This window comes from Mustelus asterias, chromosome 19 (assembly GCF_964213995.1).
Source record: "Mustelus asterias chromosome 19, sMusAst1.hap1.1, whole genome shotgun sequence".
NCBI classification, from domain to species: domain Eukaryota; kingdom Metazoa; phylum Chordata; class Chondrichthyes; order Carcharhiniformes; family Triakidae; genus Mustelus; species Mustelus asterias.
This window is the reverse complement of record NC_135819.1, coordinates 85,354,874-85,374,618: the sequence shown is the minus strand read 5'-3', so window position 1 is coordinate 85,374,618 and position 19,745 is coordinate 85,354,874. Positions and strand designations below refer to the sequence as shown.

The window sequence follows — 19,745 nt, the reverse complement described above, 5'->3', positions numbered from 1 at the left end:
CAAATCTCCAGACACACAACTGAAACAGGACAGAAGAAAAAAAAGAAAGGCTGTTGCTAAAAAAAATCAAGTTATTTTGATTTTGTAAATGGCCTTGCGGGATTGTGGAGATAAATTTGACCCATGGGCTTTAGGTTGGATACCTCAGCTATACAGGATTTGAAACTGAGCAGGTACAAAGTCAAAGTGAATAGTCAGATTTCATCTGGTGTGTACTGTACATGCACATTGATAATATTTATGCTTCGGATAGGTAGAAAAAATTCAGTTTAATTATCCAGATTGTATGCTAACTGATGGAATGAGAATGTTCAGCTGTTCAAAAGGAAACATTGCTATATTTTCAGGTATTGGCAGCTGACAAGGTTTTTACATTAAATTCTTCATCGATACAATGGTATGTGGACAATATAAGGAAAGGTTTTACTTCCATGAGTTTTGTTTTATTTATGCTCAAAATTTCTCTATATCTGCTGTTTTACAAAAGCCAGAAGGCAATTTGATCTGATGGAAGCGATGTTTCAGACTGAAACAAACAAGTTTTACATTTAGCGCCAGCTGTATATTCCTTTGGTTTCTCTATCTTCCTCAGACCAAAAAGTGAAGTAGCATAAAATATGGGTAACTAAGGCAGAAATTAAAGTGCTTTTCATTTTCCCATTGCATCATGTCCATGAAAGCTTAATAATTTCTAACTATACTGGAACAAAGAGTCAGATTAAAGTCAGAAAGTGACTAACTTTAGAGGTGCATTCTTATTTGGAAGTATCATACAATATCAGGAATGTTATTGGTTAGTAGAGCGAACAAAATGCTTGTTATGCCACAGATACAAATGTGCAAAGGAATCCAGCTCTAAAGTCAGTTCACTGATGCTTTGTCAGTATAACTTGCTCAGCAGAAATTACAAACAGAAGGAAATAGCAAACACTACCTTGCATTCTGGACAACCATAACTTGGCTGAAAACGCCCAAAGGTTGAGGAGGGAGCAGAGCAAATAGAAAATAAAGAAAATGCACAGAGGCAAAGACAAATCAGCATGAGATAGAGAGTAAGCTGAGCATGTGAACCAATTCATAGTTAAAATGTAGGGAGGGGAGGGGAGAAGAAATAATTACTTGGGTTAGAACAGGAAAACAAACAGCTAATGTAACATGAAACAGACAGTTACCACCATTCTCCCTTGGATTATGAAATAATCTGAACACTAATTAAAATTAACACTTAATGCAATTAAACAGGACAAGAGCAAAAACAAAATTAGCATTTATAATTACATTTTTAGTAGAATGAATAGAGGAATATTTTTATTTCCTTGCTCCACATCAGCCTGAGGAAATTCTAGAGAATGTGTGTCTGTCTCTATGCTATTTTGACATTGGAAGAGTGAGTGAGAGCAATGTCCAATTCTGTCCTCATTTGATCATACTGTGGAATTTCAATTCCAGGACAAATGTCCATGTCTCCCTCAACAGCTGAGATGTTTGGAAAAATATTGAAGTTTTAATCCAAGTTGGATTTCAAATGGACTTTTCACTGATAAATATGTAATGACGTTGATAGATATCAGGTTAAATTATTTTCTGAAATCAAAAGCCAAAGGTTCTGGAGAAACTCAGTAGGTCTGGCAGCTTCTGTGAATGAGCTTCTGTGAAGACAGCATTAAGGGAATCAAAGGTTATGGGGATAAGGCAGGGAAGTGGAGTTTCAGATTATCATTTCAGATCAGTCATGATCTCAGTGAATGGCAGAGCAGACTCGATGGGCCAAATGACCAACTTCTGCTCCCATGTCTTATGGTCTAGAGTTAACATTGTGTGTCAAATATGAGACAGCATGACATTGGTAGTGGGGTAAAGTCCATTACCAAAGATTTTATAGCAGAGCACTTGAAAAACAGTGATAGAATCAGAGTCAGCATGGAGTTACGAAAGGGAAATCATGCTTGGCAAATCTGCTGGAATTCTTTAAAGATATAACTAGATTTTCACAGTAACTTAATTGCAGTGTTAATATAAGAATACTTGTGACCAATAAATAAACTTTACTTTTTAGCAGAGTGACCAGGGAGAACCAGTGGATGTGGTTTCAGAAGACTTTTGACAAATTCCCACATAAGAGATTAGCGTATAGAATTAAAGCTCAAAGGATTAAACAAAGAACAAAGAAAATTACAACACAGGAACAGGCCCTTCGGCCCTCCAAGTCTGCACCGACCATGCTGCCCGACTTAACTAAAACACCCTACTCTTCCGGGGACCATATCCCTCTATTCCCATCCTATTCATGTATTTGTCAAGATGCCCCTTAAAAGTCACTACCGTATCTGCTTCCACCACCTCCCCCGGCAGCGAGTTCCAGGCACCTACCTCCCTCTGTGTAAAAAATGTGCCTCGTACATCTCCTTTAAACCTTGCCCCTCGCACCTTAAACCTATACCCCTGAGTAATTGACTCTTCCACCCTGGGAAAAAGCTTCTGACTATCCACTCTGTCCATTCCTCTCATAATCTTGGAGACTTCTATCAGGTCGCCCCTCAACCTCCGTTGTTCCGGTGAGAACAAACAAAGTTTCTCCAACTTCTCCTCATAGCTAATGCCCTCGATACCAGGCAATATACTGGTAAAGCTTTTCTGCACCCTCTCCAAAGCCTTCACATCCTTCTGGTAGTGTGGCGACCAGAATTGAACACTATATTCCAAGTGCGGCCTAACTAAGGTTCTGTAAAGCTGCAACATCACTTGCCAATTTTTAAGCTCAATTCTCCGGCCAATGAAGGCAAGCATGCTGTTTTTTTTTTTTAACTGGTCGGTGCAACATCGTGGGCCGAAGGGCCTGTTCTGCGCTGTAATGTTCTATGTTCTATGTTCTATGTATGCCTTCTTGACTACCTTCTCCACCTGCGTTGCCACTTTCAGTGACCTGTGTACCTGTGCACCCAGATCCCTTTGCCTATTAATATTCTTAAAGTGTCTGCCATTTACTGTATATTTCCCATCTGTATTAGATCTTCCAAAGTGCATTACCTCACATTTGTCCGAATTAAACTGCATCTGCCATCTCTCTGCCCATGTCTCCAACCGATCTATATCCTGCTGTATCCTCTGACGGTCCTCATCGCTTTCTGCAATTACACCAATCTCCGTGTCGTCCGCAAACTTACTAATCAAACCATGATAGAATGGGACTTTTTTTTCCTGGAGTGTAGGAGGCTTAGAGGGTGATCTTACAGAGGTCTATAAAATAATGAGGGGCATACATCAGCTAGATAGTCAGTATCTTTTCCCAAAGGTCGGGGACTCTAAAACTGGAGGGAAGGGGCTTAACATGAGAGGGGAGAGATACAAAAGGGTCCAAAGGGGTAATCTTTTCACACAGAGGGTGGTGAATCATAGAATCATAGAAACCCTACAGTACAGAAAGAGGCCATTCGGCCCATCGAGTCTGCACCGACCACAATCCCACCCAGGCCCTACCCCCATATCCCTACATATTTTACCCGCTAATCCCTTTAATCTACGCATCTCAGGACACTAAGGGGCAATTTTAGCATGGCCAATCAACCTAACCCGCACATCTTTAGACTGTGGGAGGAAACCGGAGCACCCGGAGGAAACCGATGCAGACACGAAGAGAATGTGCAAACTCCACACAGACAGTGACCCAAGCTGGGAATTGAACCCAGGTCCCTGGAGCTGTGAAGCAGCAGTGCTAACCACTGTGCTACCGTGCCGCCCTGTCAGTGTCTGGAACAAGCTGCCAGAGGTAGTAATAAAGGCGGGTACAATTTTGTCTTTTAAAAAGCATTTAGACAGTTACATGGATAAGATGGGTCTAGAGGATATGGGTCAAAAGCTTAATGGTAAAAACTGGGCAGCATGGACAAGTTGGGCAGAAGGGCCTGTTTCCATGCTGTGAACCTCTATGACTCTACGGTTTGCAGAAAGGAAACAAAGAATAGGAATAAATGGGTAATTTTCCAAATGGCAGGTAGTGGCTAGTGGGGTTCCGCAGAGATCAGTGCTGGGACCTCAGCGATTCACAATATATCTTAATGATTTAGATGAGGGAACTAAATGTATTATCTCCAAATTTGCAGATGACACAAAGTTGGGTGGGAGAGTGAGCTGTGAGGAGGATGCAGAGATGCTTCAGCATGATTTGGACAGGCTGAGTGTGTGGGCATCTGCATGGCAGATGTAGTATAATGTGGATCAATGTGAGGTTATCCACTTTGGTAGCGATAATAGGAAGACAGATTATTATCTGAATGGCTGTATTTTAATAGAGGGGAATGTGCAACAAGACCAGGGTGCCCTAAAAGTTGCTAAAATTAACCTGGGTGTCCTCATACACCAGTCACTGAAGGTAAGCATGCAGGTGCAGCAGGCAGTAAAAAAGACAAATGGTGTGTTGGCCTTCATAGCGAGAGGATTCGAGTACAGAAGCAGGGATGTGTTGCTATAATTATACAGGGCCTTGGTGAGGCCACACCCAGAATATTGTGTGCAGTTTTGATCTCCTGTGAGGAAGAGTGTCCTTGCTATAGAGGGAGTGCAGCGAAGGTTTACCAGGTTGATTCCTGGAATGGCAGGTCTCTCATATAAGGAGAGATTGAGTCAATTAGGATCACATTCACTCGAGTTTAGAAGAATGAGGGGGGATTTCATGGAAACCTATAAAATTCTAACAGGGTTCGACAGAGTAGATGCAGGAAGGATGTTCCCGATGGTGGGGGTGTCCAGAACCAGGGGTCGTAGTCTAAAAATACAAAGTAGAACTTTTAGGACTGAGAAATATCTTCACTCAGAGAGTGGTCAGAAATTGAGCCCAAAACATTGCATGTTTCCAAGGAGATAGATACAATTCTTGAAGCAAAAGGGACCAAGGGATATTGGCGGGAGGGGGTGGGGGACGGGAGTGGGATTAAGCTGTGGAGTTTGATGATTGGCCATGATCATAATGAATGGCGGAGTAGGCTCCAAGGGCTCAATGGCCTCCTCCTGCTCCTATTTTCTATGTTCCTACACCGCTTCTTTGGTTATTTCTGCATTGATGCTGCCAGACTTGCTGGGATTTGCTAGAACATTCCGTTTTTGTTTCAGATTTCCAGATTTCACACTTTGCTTTAAATTATTGTTTATATCAACATAATGGAGGCAGCAGAATAGAAACAATAAGAGTACTTATTGAGTTCCATCTTCATGAGGCAAGGAATCCCCTTATATGGTTGAATGAGATTGTACAATGGCAGCCTTGTTTCTAAAAATAATTTTTTCCCCATTTCGTGTTCACTGAACTTATGATCCAGGACTCTTCTCCTTTTCCCTCAAAATAATCTTTCGGTTGGTTGTTAAACTGAATATTCAAAATGTGGGCTGGAATTTTCTGGTCTCCTTTGCCCGCTATCACTGCCAGCGAGAACGAAGAACTTGGCGCTCAGCCAAATCTCCGCTCACTGCAACAGGACCGGAGAATCCCAGCTGCCGGTGAGGTCAGAGAATTCCGGCCAGGTCAGAGAATTCCACCAGGTCAGAGAATTCTGGTCTTGGAGTTTGAGGCAGTTGCTGAAAATAGTTTCTGTGCTGTAAAATTATACCTAATTTCACAAACCCATTGCAAAATATAGCCAAATCCCACAGGATTTGCAGAGGAAAGTGAAAATGTTGGCGGTATATTGCTGATTGTTCAAGTTTTGGTCGCTCAGAATTGATATGTAATTTGGGTCAAAGCACTAACTTCTCTCGTAACTCATTGGAATGGCTCCTTCAAATCACTCCATGGAGATAAGTCCCTCTGTCTCTATAAATGTTTCTGCTGCAGGTGGCAATTGTTTTTTTTGTATTTGCCAAATAAAGGAATGCTCCATGCTTAAATATTTAATATTCAGGATAATTACAACAACTGGCCCTCACTTCATAGCCTGAGACCACCTTTCCCCAGGGACACACAGCCTCAATATCCCTCATTGCTTCCACTGGGCCACTGGAGTTATCATGACAGCTCACATTGAACAATAAACTTTAATTAAAGTATTTATTCAGAATTAAACCACATCAAATGCAAATCTAAAGAATGAGAACGTGTATAAACAAAGTGTTAAAGTGGAACCCCTTTAGATGACATGGGTCATCAGCCCATGAACCCTTAAAAATATTAATAATATGCACCCTGTCGTGGCAGGCTAGAGTCATAGAGGATTACAGCATGGAAACAGATCCTTCGGCCCAACTTGTCCATGTCGCCTTTTTTTTAAAAACCCCTTAGCTAATCCCAATTGCTTGCATTTGGCCCATATCCCTCTACACCCATCGTACCCATGTAACTATCTAAATGCTTTTTAAAAGACAAAATTGTACCCGCCTCTACTACTACCTCTGGCAGCTTGTTCCAGACACTCACCACCCTCTGTGTGAAAAAATTACCCCTCTGGGCACTTTTGTATCTCTCCCCTCTCACCTTAAACCTATGCCCTCCAGTTTTAGAATCCCCTACCTTTGGGAAAAGATATTGACTATCTAGCTGATTTGTGCCCCTCATTATTTTATAGACCTCTATAAGATCACCCCTCAGCCTCCTACGCTCCAGAGAAAAAAGTCCCAGTCTATCCAGCCCCTCCTTATAACTCAAACCATCAAGTCCCGGTAGCATCTTAGTAAATCTTTTCTAGTAGAATTTTAATTCTTCACTAAACGCTTTATTAGAGTCAATTTTTAAATCATTTATATAAAAACAATGACAAGAGTGACAGGATAGGATCAGTACTCCTCTTTAAACTTAGGAACAGAGGAGCAGGAGTAGGTCATTCAGCCCATCGAGCCTGCTCTGCCATCCTATGTGATGATGGTTGATTTTGGCTTTATGACATTGATGAATTTGGCTTTGACCCGTTTCATTGGGTACTTGCTGAGCTGTTTTGATAAATTAGCCCACCTTACACCTGTAACTATAGTGAGATCAGTCATGGCAATTGGCCATTCGGCATCAAATAGCAGCAGCTTGTCTAAATCATTTGCTGTGCCCGATTTTAAAGTAACATTGGTTCTTTATTTAGCAGCTATATATTTCAGAGGAACCAAATGCGGTTGTTGAGAAACTGGTTTTCTGGTTTATTTTGATTGACAGGAAACTATCCAGTCAGCCTACACATTTCTGAATTCCTGAACTTTGTGAAATTGATGGTTGATTGGGAATACTATCAGTTGTACGGTTGGCATTTTTGCTCTCACATTTTGTCCAATAATTTTGGTGTCCAATTTTACTTTCATATAACTAGTCCAATATACATGAATTGACCTGATATACACTGATGATGTTATGCCACACACACAGCGGGATTTTCCGTCTGCACTCACCCCAAGACTGGAAAATCCTGCCCATGGTCAATGGATCTTCTCATAGTCCGCCCCTCACCCCGCTACGATTCCCGTGGCGGGCGGAACAGGAAAATTCACCCCATTGCATTATCTTAATTAATTTAATCAACAGCTATAGAAAATTAAAGTGGTTTATTAAAACAGGAGAACATAAGCATTATTGATAAAATGCTTTTTGGATTTCAGAAACACACAGTTAATCTTTATAATGGCCAATGCAGTTTTGTCATTGGAAACACCTCTATACCTTCTCTTTGACCATTCTGCACATTCTGAAATTATAAATTTAATGTCATTAATTCAATTTGTGCAGGTCATGATAAAGGAAGTGGCATTGACAATCAGGCGACCTCATTGTCTCCACCCCAGTGTGAAATCTTTTCTTGCAGTTAAATTTCAACCTATCCTAGGCCATAACCCTTTACAAGGTTTTAACAAGTTACAAATCCACAACTGTTAATTAATTGGTCCAGAGTCAGCTTCTGGGTTCAATTTGAATAATGTGCAGAAAGAACTTTAGAGTGTAGCCAAAGGTTATAAAGATTGACAATGAATGCTGACCTGCACCTTAATAGCTCTTACAATCCATAAACATTTTTTCATGAAAAGGCTTGAACTCCATGAACATTATTTAACTGCACTGTACAAAAAAAATCATCTAATATCAACTCTAAGCCTTTTAATAAGTGCACCAGGCAAGTAATGTTTGATTTTGCAAAGACAATATAGTTCATAAGATACTTTCCTTACCCTCTGCCTGGTAGAAGATAAACCTTAACAAATGGATCTGAGTAACCATTGTTGTCTCTTGGAGCAAGGTTCCGGGCTTGTAGAACGTGAACAATGAGATTTCCAATGTGCTTGTCATAGTTCATTTGTAACTAAGAGAAAAAATGATTCTAAGTGACATTAAGAAAAAGAAGTTGATATCAAATTTTGTTGCTTTTATTTTCCAATGCCCTTCCAAGTTGAAAAATGCAATAAACTAGTTATTATAACTTCTGTTCGATTATTCATTTAATTCTTCATGTACACCTTTGTTACCATATGTAACTGCTTATATCCATAAACCTTCCAGCACTTTGCAAAATAAATAAATTGAGAAGAGAATTTTATGTCCCATGCATTTTACAATTTAACAACAATATATCAGCAGGTATGATACAACATTAAATGGATGCTAGTTTTGAAAATTGGATTACCTACAAATGATCTGGGTGCAATTGGATCTAATCTCACTTTATGATAATTTAAGGAAGTGCTAACTAGACCAATGTTTCCTTAATTTTCCTTGAGTAGTGAGCTGCCTTCTTGAAGCACAGAAGTCCATGCAGATTAGTATACCTACGGTGTTGTAAGGGAGGGTGTTCCAGGATATTGGCCCAGCGACTGTGAAGGAACAGCGATATATTTCCAAGTCAGGATAGGAAACAGAGGGTGGTGGTTGATAGTAAATATTCATCATGGAGTGCGGTTACAAGTGGTGTACCTCAGGGATCTGTTTTGGGGCCACTGCTGTTTGTAATATTTATTAATGATCTGGATGAGGGTATAGTTGGGTGGATTAGCAAATTTGCTGATGACACCAAAGTCGGTGGTGTGGTAGACAGTGAGGAAGGGTGTCGTAGTTTGCAGGAAGACTTAGACAGGTTGCAAAGTTGGGCCGAGAGGTGGCGGATGGAGTTTAATGCGGAGAAGTGTGAGGTAATTCACTTTGGTAGGAATAACAGATGTGTTGAGTATAGGGCTAACGGGAGGACTTTGAATAGTGTGGAGGAGCAGAGGGATCTAGGTGTATGTGTGCATAGATCCCTGAAAGTTGGGAATCAAGTAGATAAGGTTGTTAAGAAGGCATATGGTGTCTTGGCGTTTATTGGTAGGGGGATTGAATTTAGGAGTCGTAGCGTTATGTTGCAACTGTACACAACTCTGGTGCGGCCGCACTTGGAGTACTGTGTGCAGTTCTGGTCCCCACATTACAGGAAGGATGTGGAGGCTTTGGAGAGGGTGCAGAGGAGGTTTACCAGGATGTTGCCTGGTATGGAGGGGAGATCCTATGAGGAGAGGCTGAGGGATTTGGGATTGTTTTCGCTGGAAAGGCGGCGGCTAAGAGGGGATCTTATTGAAACATATAAGATGATTAGAGGTTTAGATAGGGTGGATAGTGATAGCCTTTTTCCTCTGATGGAGAAATCCAGCACGAGGGGGCATGGCTTTAAATTGAGGGGGGGTAGTTATAGAACCGATGTCAGGGGTAGGTTCTTTACCCAGAGGGTGGTGAGGGATTGGAATGCCCTGCCAGCATCAGTAGTAAATGCGCCTAGTTTGGGGGCGTTTAAGAGATCCGTAGATAGGTTCATGGACGAAAAGAAATTGGTTTAGGTTGGAGGGTCACAGTTTTTTTTTAACTGGTCGGTGCAACATCGTGGGCCGAAGGGCCTGTTCTGCGCTGTAATGTTCTATGTTCTATGTTCTATGTTCTATGTAAGTGGCTTGCAGATGGTGGTGTTCCCATACATCTGCTGCTCTTGGCCTACTGAGTGGTAGAGATTATGGGTTTAGAAGGTGCTGTTGAAGGAGCCTGGGTGAGTTGCTGCAATGTATCTTGTAGATGGTATACACTGCTGCCACTGTGCGTTTGAAGTGGAAGGAGTGAATGCTCAAGGTGGTGGATGGGGTGGTAATCAAGCTGGCTGCTTTGGCCTGCAAGGTGTTGAGTTTCTTGAGTATTGTTGGAACTTCACTCGTACAGACAAGTGGAGAGTATTCCATCACATCCCTGACTTGTAGATAACAGATAGGCTTTGGGGAGTCAGAGGAAATGTGTTACTTGCCATAGAATTCCAAACCTCTGACCTGCTATTGCAGTCACAGTTTTTTTATGGCTACTCCAGTTCAGTTTGTGATCAATGGTAACCTCGAGGATGTTGATAGAGGGGAGTTAGCAATCATAATGGCCGGAATTTTACTGCCCGAGCGAGGTCGTAAAATCCCAGCCAATATAATTGATTCTCATTTGTTGGAGATGGTCATTGCCTGGCATTTGGGTGGCATGAATGTTACTTGCCACTCATCAGCTGAAGCCTCAATATTGTCCAAGGCTTGCTGCATTTGAACTGCTCCAGTATCTGAGGACTTGTGAATGGTGCTGAACATTGCGCAGTCATCTGCGAACATCCCGACTTCTAACCTTACGATGGGAGGAAAGTCATTGATGAATCAGCTGAAGATGGTTGGGCCTTGGACACTACCTGAGGAACTTCTGCAGAGACGTCCTGGAGCTGAGATGATTGACCTCCAACCACTACAATCATTTTCCTTTGTGCCAGGTATGACACCGACCAAAGGAGAGCTTTCCCCCTGATTCCCATTGACTCCAGTTTTGCTGGGGCTCCTTGATGCCACACTTGTCTAATGCAGCCTTGATGCCAAGGGCAGACACTGTCATCTCACATTTTAGCTTCAGTTTTTTTGTTCATGTTTCAACCAAGGCTATAATAAGATCAGGAGCTGAGTGACTCTGGCGAAACCTAAACTGAGCATCTGTGAGCAGGTTATTGCTGAGTAAGTCATAGAGATATACAACACAGAAACAGACCCTTCAGCCCAATTTGACCATGCCGACCAGGTTTCCTAAACTGAACTAGTCCCATTTGCCTGCGTTTGGACCATATCCCTCTAAACCTTCCCTATCTATGTACCTGTCCAAATGTCTTATAAATGTTGAAATTGTACCTGCCTCTACCACCTCCTCTGGCAGCTCATTCCATACATACATCATCTCTGTGTGAAAAAGTTGCTCCTCATGTCCCTTTTAAATCTTTCCCCTCTCACATTAAACCTATGCCCTCTAGTTTTGGACTCCCCTGCCCTTGGGAAAAAAACCTTGGCTATTCATCTTATCTATGCTCCAGGTTATTTTAAAAACCTCTATAAGGTCACCCCTCATCCTTCTGCACAACAGGGAAAAAAGTCCCAGTCTATCCAACCTCTCCTTATAATTCAAACCTTCCAGTCCCGATAACATACTGAGAACCATAGAACCATAGAAAATTACAGCTCAGAAACAGGCCTTTTGGCCCTTCTTGTCTGTGCCGAACCATTTTTTGCCTAGTCCCACTGACCTGCACTTGGACCATATCCCTCCACACCCCTCTCATCCATGAACCCGTCCAAGTTTTTCTTAAATGTTAAAAGTGACCCCGCATTTACCACTTTATCCGGCAGCTCATTCCACCACTCTCTGCGTGAAGAAGCCCCCCCTAATATTCCCTTTAAACTTTTCTCCTTTCACCCTTAACCCATGCCCTCTGGTTTTTTTCTCCCCTAGCCTCAGCGGAAAAAGCCTGCTTGCATTCACTCTATCTATACCCATCAAAATCTTATACACCTCTATCAAATCTCCCCTCAATCTTCTACGCTCCAGGGAATAAAGTCCCAACCTATTCAATCTCTCTCTGTAACTCAGCTTCTCAAGTCCCGGCAACATCCTTGTGAACCTTCTCTGCACTCTTTCAACCTTATTTACATCCTTCCTGTAACTAGGTGACCAAAACTGTACACAAGACTCCAAATTCGGCCTCACCAATGCCTTATATAACCTTACCATAACACTCCAACTTTTATACTCGATACTCCGATTTATAAAGGCCAATGTACCAAAGGCACTCTTTACGACCCTATCCACCTGTGACGTCACTTTTAGGGAATTCTGTACCTGTATTCCCAGATCCCTCTGTTCAACTGCACTCAGAGTCCTACCATTTACCCTGTACGTTCTACTTTGGTTTGTCCTTCCAAAATGCAATATCTCACACTTGTTTGCATTAAATTCCATTTGCCATTTTTCAGCCCATTTTTCTAGTTGGTCCAAATCCCTCTGCAAGCTTTGAAAACCTTCCTCACTGTCCACTACACCTCCAATCTTTGTATCATCAGCAAACTTGCTGATCCAATTTACCACATTATCATCCAGATCATTGATATAGATGACAAACAACAATGGACCCAACACCGATCCCTGCGGCACACCACTAGTCACAGGCCTCCACTCAGAGAAGCAATCCTCCACAACCACTCTCTGGCTTCTTCCATTGAGCCAGTGTCTAATCCAATTTATTACCTCCCCATGTATACCAGCGACTGAACCTTCCTAACTAACCTCCCATGAGGGACCTTGTCAAAGGCCTTGCTGAAATCCAGGTAGACAACATCCACCGCCTTCCCTTCATCCACTTTCCTGGTAACCTCCTTGAAAAACTCTAATAGATTGGTCAAACATGACCTACCACGCACAAAGCCATGTTGACTCTCCCTAATAAGTCCCTGTCTCTCCAAATATTTGTAGATCCTATCCCTTATCACATCTTCCAATAACTTGCCCACCACCGACGTCAAACTTACTGGCCGATAATTTCCCGGATTTCTTTTGGAACCTTTTTTAAACAACGGAACAACATGAGCCACCCTCCAATCATCCGACACCTCCCCCGTGAATACTGACATTTTAAATATGTCTGCCAGGGCCCCTGCAAGTTCAACACTAGCTTCCCTCAAGGTCCGTGGGAATACCCTGTCCGGTCCTGGGGATTTATCCATTCTGATTTGCCTCAAGACAGCGAGCACCTCCTCCCCTTTAATCTGTAAAGGTTCTATGACCTCTCTACCTGTTTGCCCTATTTCCGTAGACTCCATGCCCGTTTCCTCAGTAAATACGGATGCAAAAAAACAATTTCGTATCTCCCCCATCTCTTTTGGTTCCATACACAGTCTACCACTCTGGTCTTCAAGAGGATCAATTTTATCCCTCACTATCCTTTTGCTCCTAACATACCTATAGAAGCTCTTTGGATTTTCCTTCACTCTGTCTGCCAAAGCAACCTCATGTCTTCTTTTAGCCCTCCTGATTTCCCTCTTAAGTAGCTTCTTGCACTTTTTATACTCCTCGAGCATCTGATGTGTTCCTTGCTGCCTGTACATTTCATACAACTCTCTCTTCCTCTTAATCAGTGTTACAATCTCCCTCGAGAACCAAGGTTCCTTATTCCTATTTACTTTGCCTTTCATCCTGACAGGAACATACAAACTCTGCACTCTCAAAATTTCTCCTTTGAAGGCCTCCCACTTTCCATTTACATCCTTACCAGAGAACAGCCTGTGCCAATCCACACTTCCCAGATCCATAGAACATAGAACATAGAAAGCCACAGCACAAACAGGCCCTTCGGCCCACAAGTTGCGCCGATCACATCCCCACCTCTAGGCCTATCTATAGCCCTCAATCCCATTAAATCCCATGTACTCATCCAGAAGTCTCTTAAAAGACCCCAACGAGTTTGCCTCCACCACCACCGACGTCAGCCGATTCCACTCACCCACCACCCTCTGAGTGAAAAACTTACCCCTGACATCTCCTCTGTACCTACCCCCCAGCACCTTAAACCTGTGTCCTAGAACATAGAACATAGAACATTACAGCGCAGAACAGGCCCTTCGGCCCACGATGTTGCACCGACCAGTTAAAAAAAAAACTGTGACCCTCCAACCTAAACCAATTTCTTTTCGTCCATGAACCTATCTACGGATCTCTTAAACGCCCCCAAACTAGGCGCATTTACTACTGATGCTGGCAGGGCATTCCAATCCCTCACCACCCTCTGGGTAAAGAACCTACCCCTGACATCGGTTCTATAACTACCCCCCCTCAATTTAAAGCCATGCCCCCTCGTGCTGGATTTCTCCATCAGAGGAAAAAGGCTATCACTATCCACCCTATCTAAACCTCTAATCATCTTATATGTTTCAATAAGATCCCCTCTTAGCCGCCGCCTTTCCAGCGAAAACAATCCCAAATCCCTCAGCCTCTCCTCATAGGATCTCCCCTCCATACCAGGCAACATCCTGGTAAACCTCCTCTGCACCCTCTCCAAAGCCTCCACATCCTTCCTGTAATGTGGGGACCAGAACTGCACACAGTACTCCAAGTGCGGCCGCACCAGAGTTGTGTACAGTTGCAACATAACGCTACGACTCCTAAATTCAATCCCCCTACCAATAAACGCCAAGACACCATATGCCTTCTTAACAACCTTATCTACTTGATTCCCAACTTTCAGGGATCTATGCACACATACACCTAGATCCCTCTGCTCCTCCACACTATTCAAAGTCCTCCCGTTAGCCCTATACTCAACACATCTGTTATTCCTACCAAAGTGAATTACCTCACACTTCTCCGCATTAAACTCCATCCGCCACCTCTCGGCCCAACTTTGCAACCTGTCTAAGTCTTCCTGCAAACTACGACACCCTTCCTCACTGTCTACCACACCACCGACTTTGGTGTCATCAGCAAATTTGCTAATCCACCCAACTATACCCTCATCCAGATCATTAATAAATATTACAAACAGCAGTGGCCCCAAAACAGATCCCTGAGGTACACCACTTGTAACCGCACTCCATGATGAATATTTACTATCAACCACCACCCTCTGTTTCCTATCCGCTAGCCAATTCCTGATCCAATTTCCTAGATCACCCCCAATCCCATACATCTGCATTTTCTGCAGAAGCCTACCATGGTGAACCTTATCAAACGCCTTACTAAAATCCATATATACCACGTCCACTGCCTTGCCCCCATCCACCTCCTTGGTCACTTTCTCAAAAAACTCAATAAGGTTAGTAAGGCACGACCTACCTGCCACAAAACCATGTGTCCTCTCGTAGCAACCATTTCAGCCCTTGGAAATAGCCTCTGGGAGTCTACCCTATCCAGACCTCTCAACATCTTGTAAACCTCTATCAGGTCACCTCTCATCCTTCGTCTCTCCAGGGAGAAGAGACCAAGCTCCCTCAACCTATCCTCATAAGGCATGCCCCCCAATCCAGGCAACATCCTTGTAAATCTCCTCTGCACCCTTTCAATGGCTTCAACATCTTTCCTGTAATGAGGTGACCAGAACTGCGCGCAGTACTCCAAGTGGGGTCTAACCAGGGTCCTATAAAGCTGCAGCATTATCTCCCGACTCCTAAACTCAATCCCTCGATTAATGAAGGCCAGTACGCCGTACGCCTTCTTGACCGCATCCTCCACTTGCGAGGCCGATTTAAGAGTCCTATGGACCCGGACCCCAAGGTCCTTCTGATCCTCTACACTGCTAAGAATGGTACCCTTCATATTATACTGCTGCTTCATCCCATTGGATCTGCCAAAATGGATCACCACACACTTATCCGGGTTGAAGTCCATCTGCCACTTCTCCGCCCAGTCTTGCATTCTATCTATGTCTCGCTGCAACTGCTGACATCCCTCCAAACTATCCACAACACCACCTACCTTGGTGTCGTCAGCAAACTTACCAACCCATCCCTCCACTTCCTCATCCAGGTCATTTATGAAAATGACAAACAGCAAGGGTCCCAGAACAGATCCCTGGGGCACTCCACTGGTCACTGACCTCCATGCAGAGAAAGACCCCTCCACAGCCACTCTCTGCCTTCTGCAGGCAAGCCAGTTCTGGATCCACAAGGCAACAGCCCCTTGGATCCCATGCCCTCTCACTTTCTCAAGAAGTCTTGCATGGGGGACCTTATCGAACGCCTTGCTGAAGTCCATATAGACCACATCCACCGCTCTTCCATCGTCAATGTGTTTGGTCCCTTCTCATTTCATCAAATTTGGCCTTTTTCCAGTTCAGAACTTCAACCCGAGGACCAGATCTATCCTTATTCACGATCAGGTTGAAACTAATGGCATTATGATCACTGGATCCAAAGTGTTCCCTCACACTCACATCCATCACCTGCAATAACTCATTTCCCAATTGTAAATCTTCTTTCCCCCTTTCCAGTTTAATAACATCCTTCCTATAGCAGGGTGACCAGAATTGTATGCAGTATTCCAAATATGGCAGTACCAATGTCTTGTACAGTTGTAAGATAACATCCTAATTCTCATATTCAATGCTCTGACTGATGAAGGCAAATGTGCCAAACGCCTTCTTCATCACCCTGTCTACCTGTGACACCACTTTCAAGGAACTATGTATCTGCACCCCTCTGTTCGACAACACTCCCCAATGCCCTAACATTAACTATTGAATGCGTGGTTTGATAGCTCTGTTGATCACAACACCAATGATCGAGAGTAGAGCGATGGGGCGGTAATTGGCCGAGTTGTATTTGTGCTGTTTTTTGATGACAGGACATGCCTGGCCAATTTTCCACATTTCTGGGTGGATGCCAGTTATGTCGCTGTACTGGAAATGCCTGGCTGGGGCGCAACAAATTCTGGGTCAAAAGTCTTCAGTATTATTGCCGGAATGTTATCAGGGCCCATTGCCTTTGCAGTATCCAGTGCCTTCAGCTGTTTCTTGATATCACCTGGAGTGAATTGAATTAGCTGAAGACTGACAAACTGTAGTGCTAGGACCTCTGGAGGAGGAAGCTGAGATGGATCATCCACTTGGCACTTCTGGCTGAAGATTGTTACAAATACCTCAACCTTGTCTTTAATGTCAATGTCTTAGCATTTGTATCTTTTGACAATTACCTTTTTCAGCCAATTGAATTGTTAAGGAAAGCTGTAACAGTTCAGCGTGTGGGAGGCTGTAACTCGACTGAACTGTTTGAAAAATAAACTTGAAGGTAAAAGACAAGCTTCTGTATTATTCCTCCACGATAAACTATTATTGATCTTTGCATGGTAGCAGAGGAGGAACATTAATCCTTGATAATTCGTTGCTGCAATAGAAGGTTTTTGTCTCTACCCTCGGAAGGTAAAGCAGTGATCTGCTGCTGACAAATTTAAGTTATCGAATGGCAGAAAGAAGAAAGAAAATATCTGGCTTTGGTCATCCACTAATTTTCTTGGAAGCAAAGCCATTTGGGCAATGGCTCAAGTTGAGATGTGAACACGGTTCCCTCATTACCCTGAAAGAAACAAGGTGTGGCTTTAACTTCATCATTATCAGCAAAGAGTAACATTCGGAGTTAAGTGCTTTAAGAGTGGGATGTGAATGATTTGGATAGTGAAGGGGGATTGGACCTTTTGTTACAGTTTTTGGATAAATTACATAGAACATAGAACAGTACAGCACAGAACAGGCCCTTCGGCCCACGATGTTGTGCCGAGCTTTATCTGAAACCAAGATCAAGCTATCCCACTCCCTATCATCCTGGTGTGCTCCATGTGCCTATCCAATAACTGCTTAAATGTTCCTAAAGTGTCTGACTCCACTATCACTGCAGGCAGTCCATTCCACACCCCAACCACTCTCTGCGTAAAGAACCTACCTCTGATATCCTTCCTATATCTCCCACCACGAACCCTGTAGTTATGCCCCCTTGTAATAGCTCCATCCACCCGAGGAAATAGTCTTTCAACGTTCACTCTATCTATCCCCTTCATCATTTTATAAACCTCTATTAAGTCTCCCCTCAGCCTCCTCCACTCCAGAGAGAACAGCCCTAGCTCCCTCAACCTTTCCTCATAAGACCTACCCTCCAAACCAGGCAGCATCCTGGTAAATCTCCTCTGCACTCTTTCCAGCGCTTCCACATCCTTCTTATAGTGAGGTGACCAGAAATGCACACAATATTCCAAATGTGGTCTCACCAAGGTCCTGTACAGTTGCAGCATAACCCCATGGCTCTTAAACTCCAACTTGATAAAAGCTAACACACTATAGGCCTTCTTCACAGCTCTATCCACTTGAGTGGCAACCTTTAGAGATCTGTGGATATGGACCCCAAGATCTCTCTGTTCCTCCACAGTCTTCAGAACCCTACCTTTGACCCTGTAATCCACATTTAAATTAGTCCTACCAAAATGAATCACCTCACATTTATCAGGGTTAAACTCCATTTGCCATTTTTCAGCCCAGCTTTGCATCCTATCTATGTCTCTTTGCAGCCTACAACAGCCCTCCACCTCATCCACCAATCTTGGTGTCATCAGCAAATTTACTGATCCACCCTTCAGCCCCCTCCTCTAAATCATTAATAAAAGTCACAAAGAGCAGAGGACCAAGCACTGATCCCTGCGGCACTCCGCTAGCAACCTGCCTCCAATCCGAAAATTTTCCATCCACCACCACCCTCTGTCTTCGATCAGACAGCCAGTTACCTATCCAATCGGCCAACTTTCCCTCTATCCCACACCTCCTCACTTTCATCATAAGCCGACCATGGGGGACCTTATCAAACGCCTTACTAAAATCCATGTATATGACATCAACTGCCCTACCTTCATCAACACACTTAGTTACCTCCTCAAAAAATTCAATCAAATTTGTGAGGCACGACTTGCCCTTCACGAATCCGTGCTGACTATCCCGGATTAATCCGCATCTTTCTAAATGGTCGTAAATCCCATCTCTAAGGACCTTTTCCATCAATTTACCAACCACCGAAGTAAGACTAACCGGTCTATAATTACCAGGGTCATTTCTATTCCCTTTCTTAAACAGAGGAACAACATTCGCCATTCTCCAGTCCTCTGGCACCATCCCTGTGGACAGCGAGGACCCAAAGATCAAAGCCAAAGGCTCTGCAATCTCATCCCTTGCCTCCCAAAGAATCCTAGGATACATTTCATCAGGCCCAGGGGACTTATCGACCTTCAGTTTATTCAAAACTGCCAGGACATCCTCCCTCCGAACATCTATTTCCTCCAGCCTATGAGCCTGTAACACCTTCTGTTCCTCAAAAACATGGCCCCTCTCCTTGGTGAACACTGAAGAAAAGTATTCATTCATCACCTCGCCTATCTCTACTGACTCCATACACAAGTTCCCACTACTATCCTTGACCGGCCCTAACCTCACCCTGGTCATTCTTTTATTCCTCACATAAGAGTAAAAAGCCTTGGGGTTTTCCTTGATCCGACCCGCCAAGGACTTCTCGTGTCCCCTCCTAGCTCTCCTAAGCCCCTTTTTCAGCTCATTCCTTGCTAACTTGTAACCCTCAATCAATTGTAACTCTCAATTCTAAATAAAAGATGAATTATTAGAAACATAGGAAGCCTGGTCAGCCTTTGACAGGTTTAAGAAAACAGATAATCAGTCCATGAAGGAATATGCTGTCGACTTTGACAGATGGTGCAAGAGACTAAAAAGGTTTGAACTTGACATCCTGGAGTGGGTATTGATATTGAAGTTACTTCATTTTTCAGGTATTTCTCATGTCAATAGACTTTTAGTTCAGGGGTCCAGCTCCAAAATAAAGAATCTCTTTTCGACCAAATGGCTTTATTTTATTCATTCGTGGGACATGGGCGTCGCTGGCCAGCATTTATTGCCCATCCCTAGTCGCCCTTGAGAAGGTGGTGGTGAGCTGCCTTCTTGGATCATTGCAGTCCATGT

At 43.4% G+C, this 19,745-nt stretch overlaps 1 protein-coding gene across 1 annotated transcript in view; it reads right to left on the bottom strand.

The window, feature by feature from the left end:
• LOC144507517 (protein piccolo-like) overlaps window positions 1–19,745 on the bottom strand; it is a 351,797-nt gene that overhangs the window by 175,667 nt on the left and 156,385 nt on the right. Inside the window, exons 12-13 of the mRNA XM_078234644.1 lie at window positions 8,128–8,258; window positions 935–961 (exon numbers count right to left, since the gene is read on the bottom strand). Coding sequence (XP_078090770.1) covers window positions 935–961; window positions 8,128–8,258 — 158 coding nt within the window. The remainder of the gene's footprint in view (window positions 1–934; window positions 962–8,127; window positions 8,259–19,745) is intronic.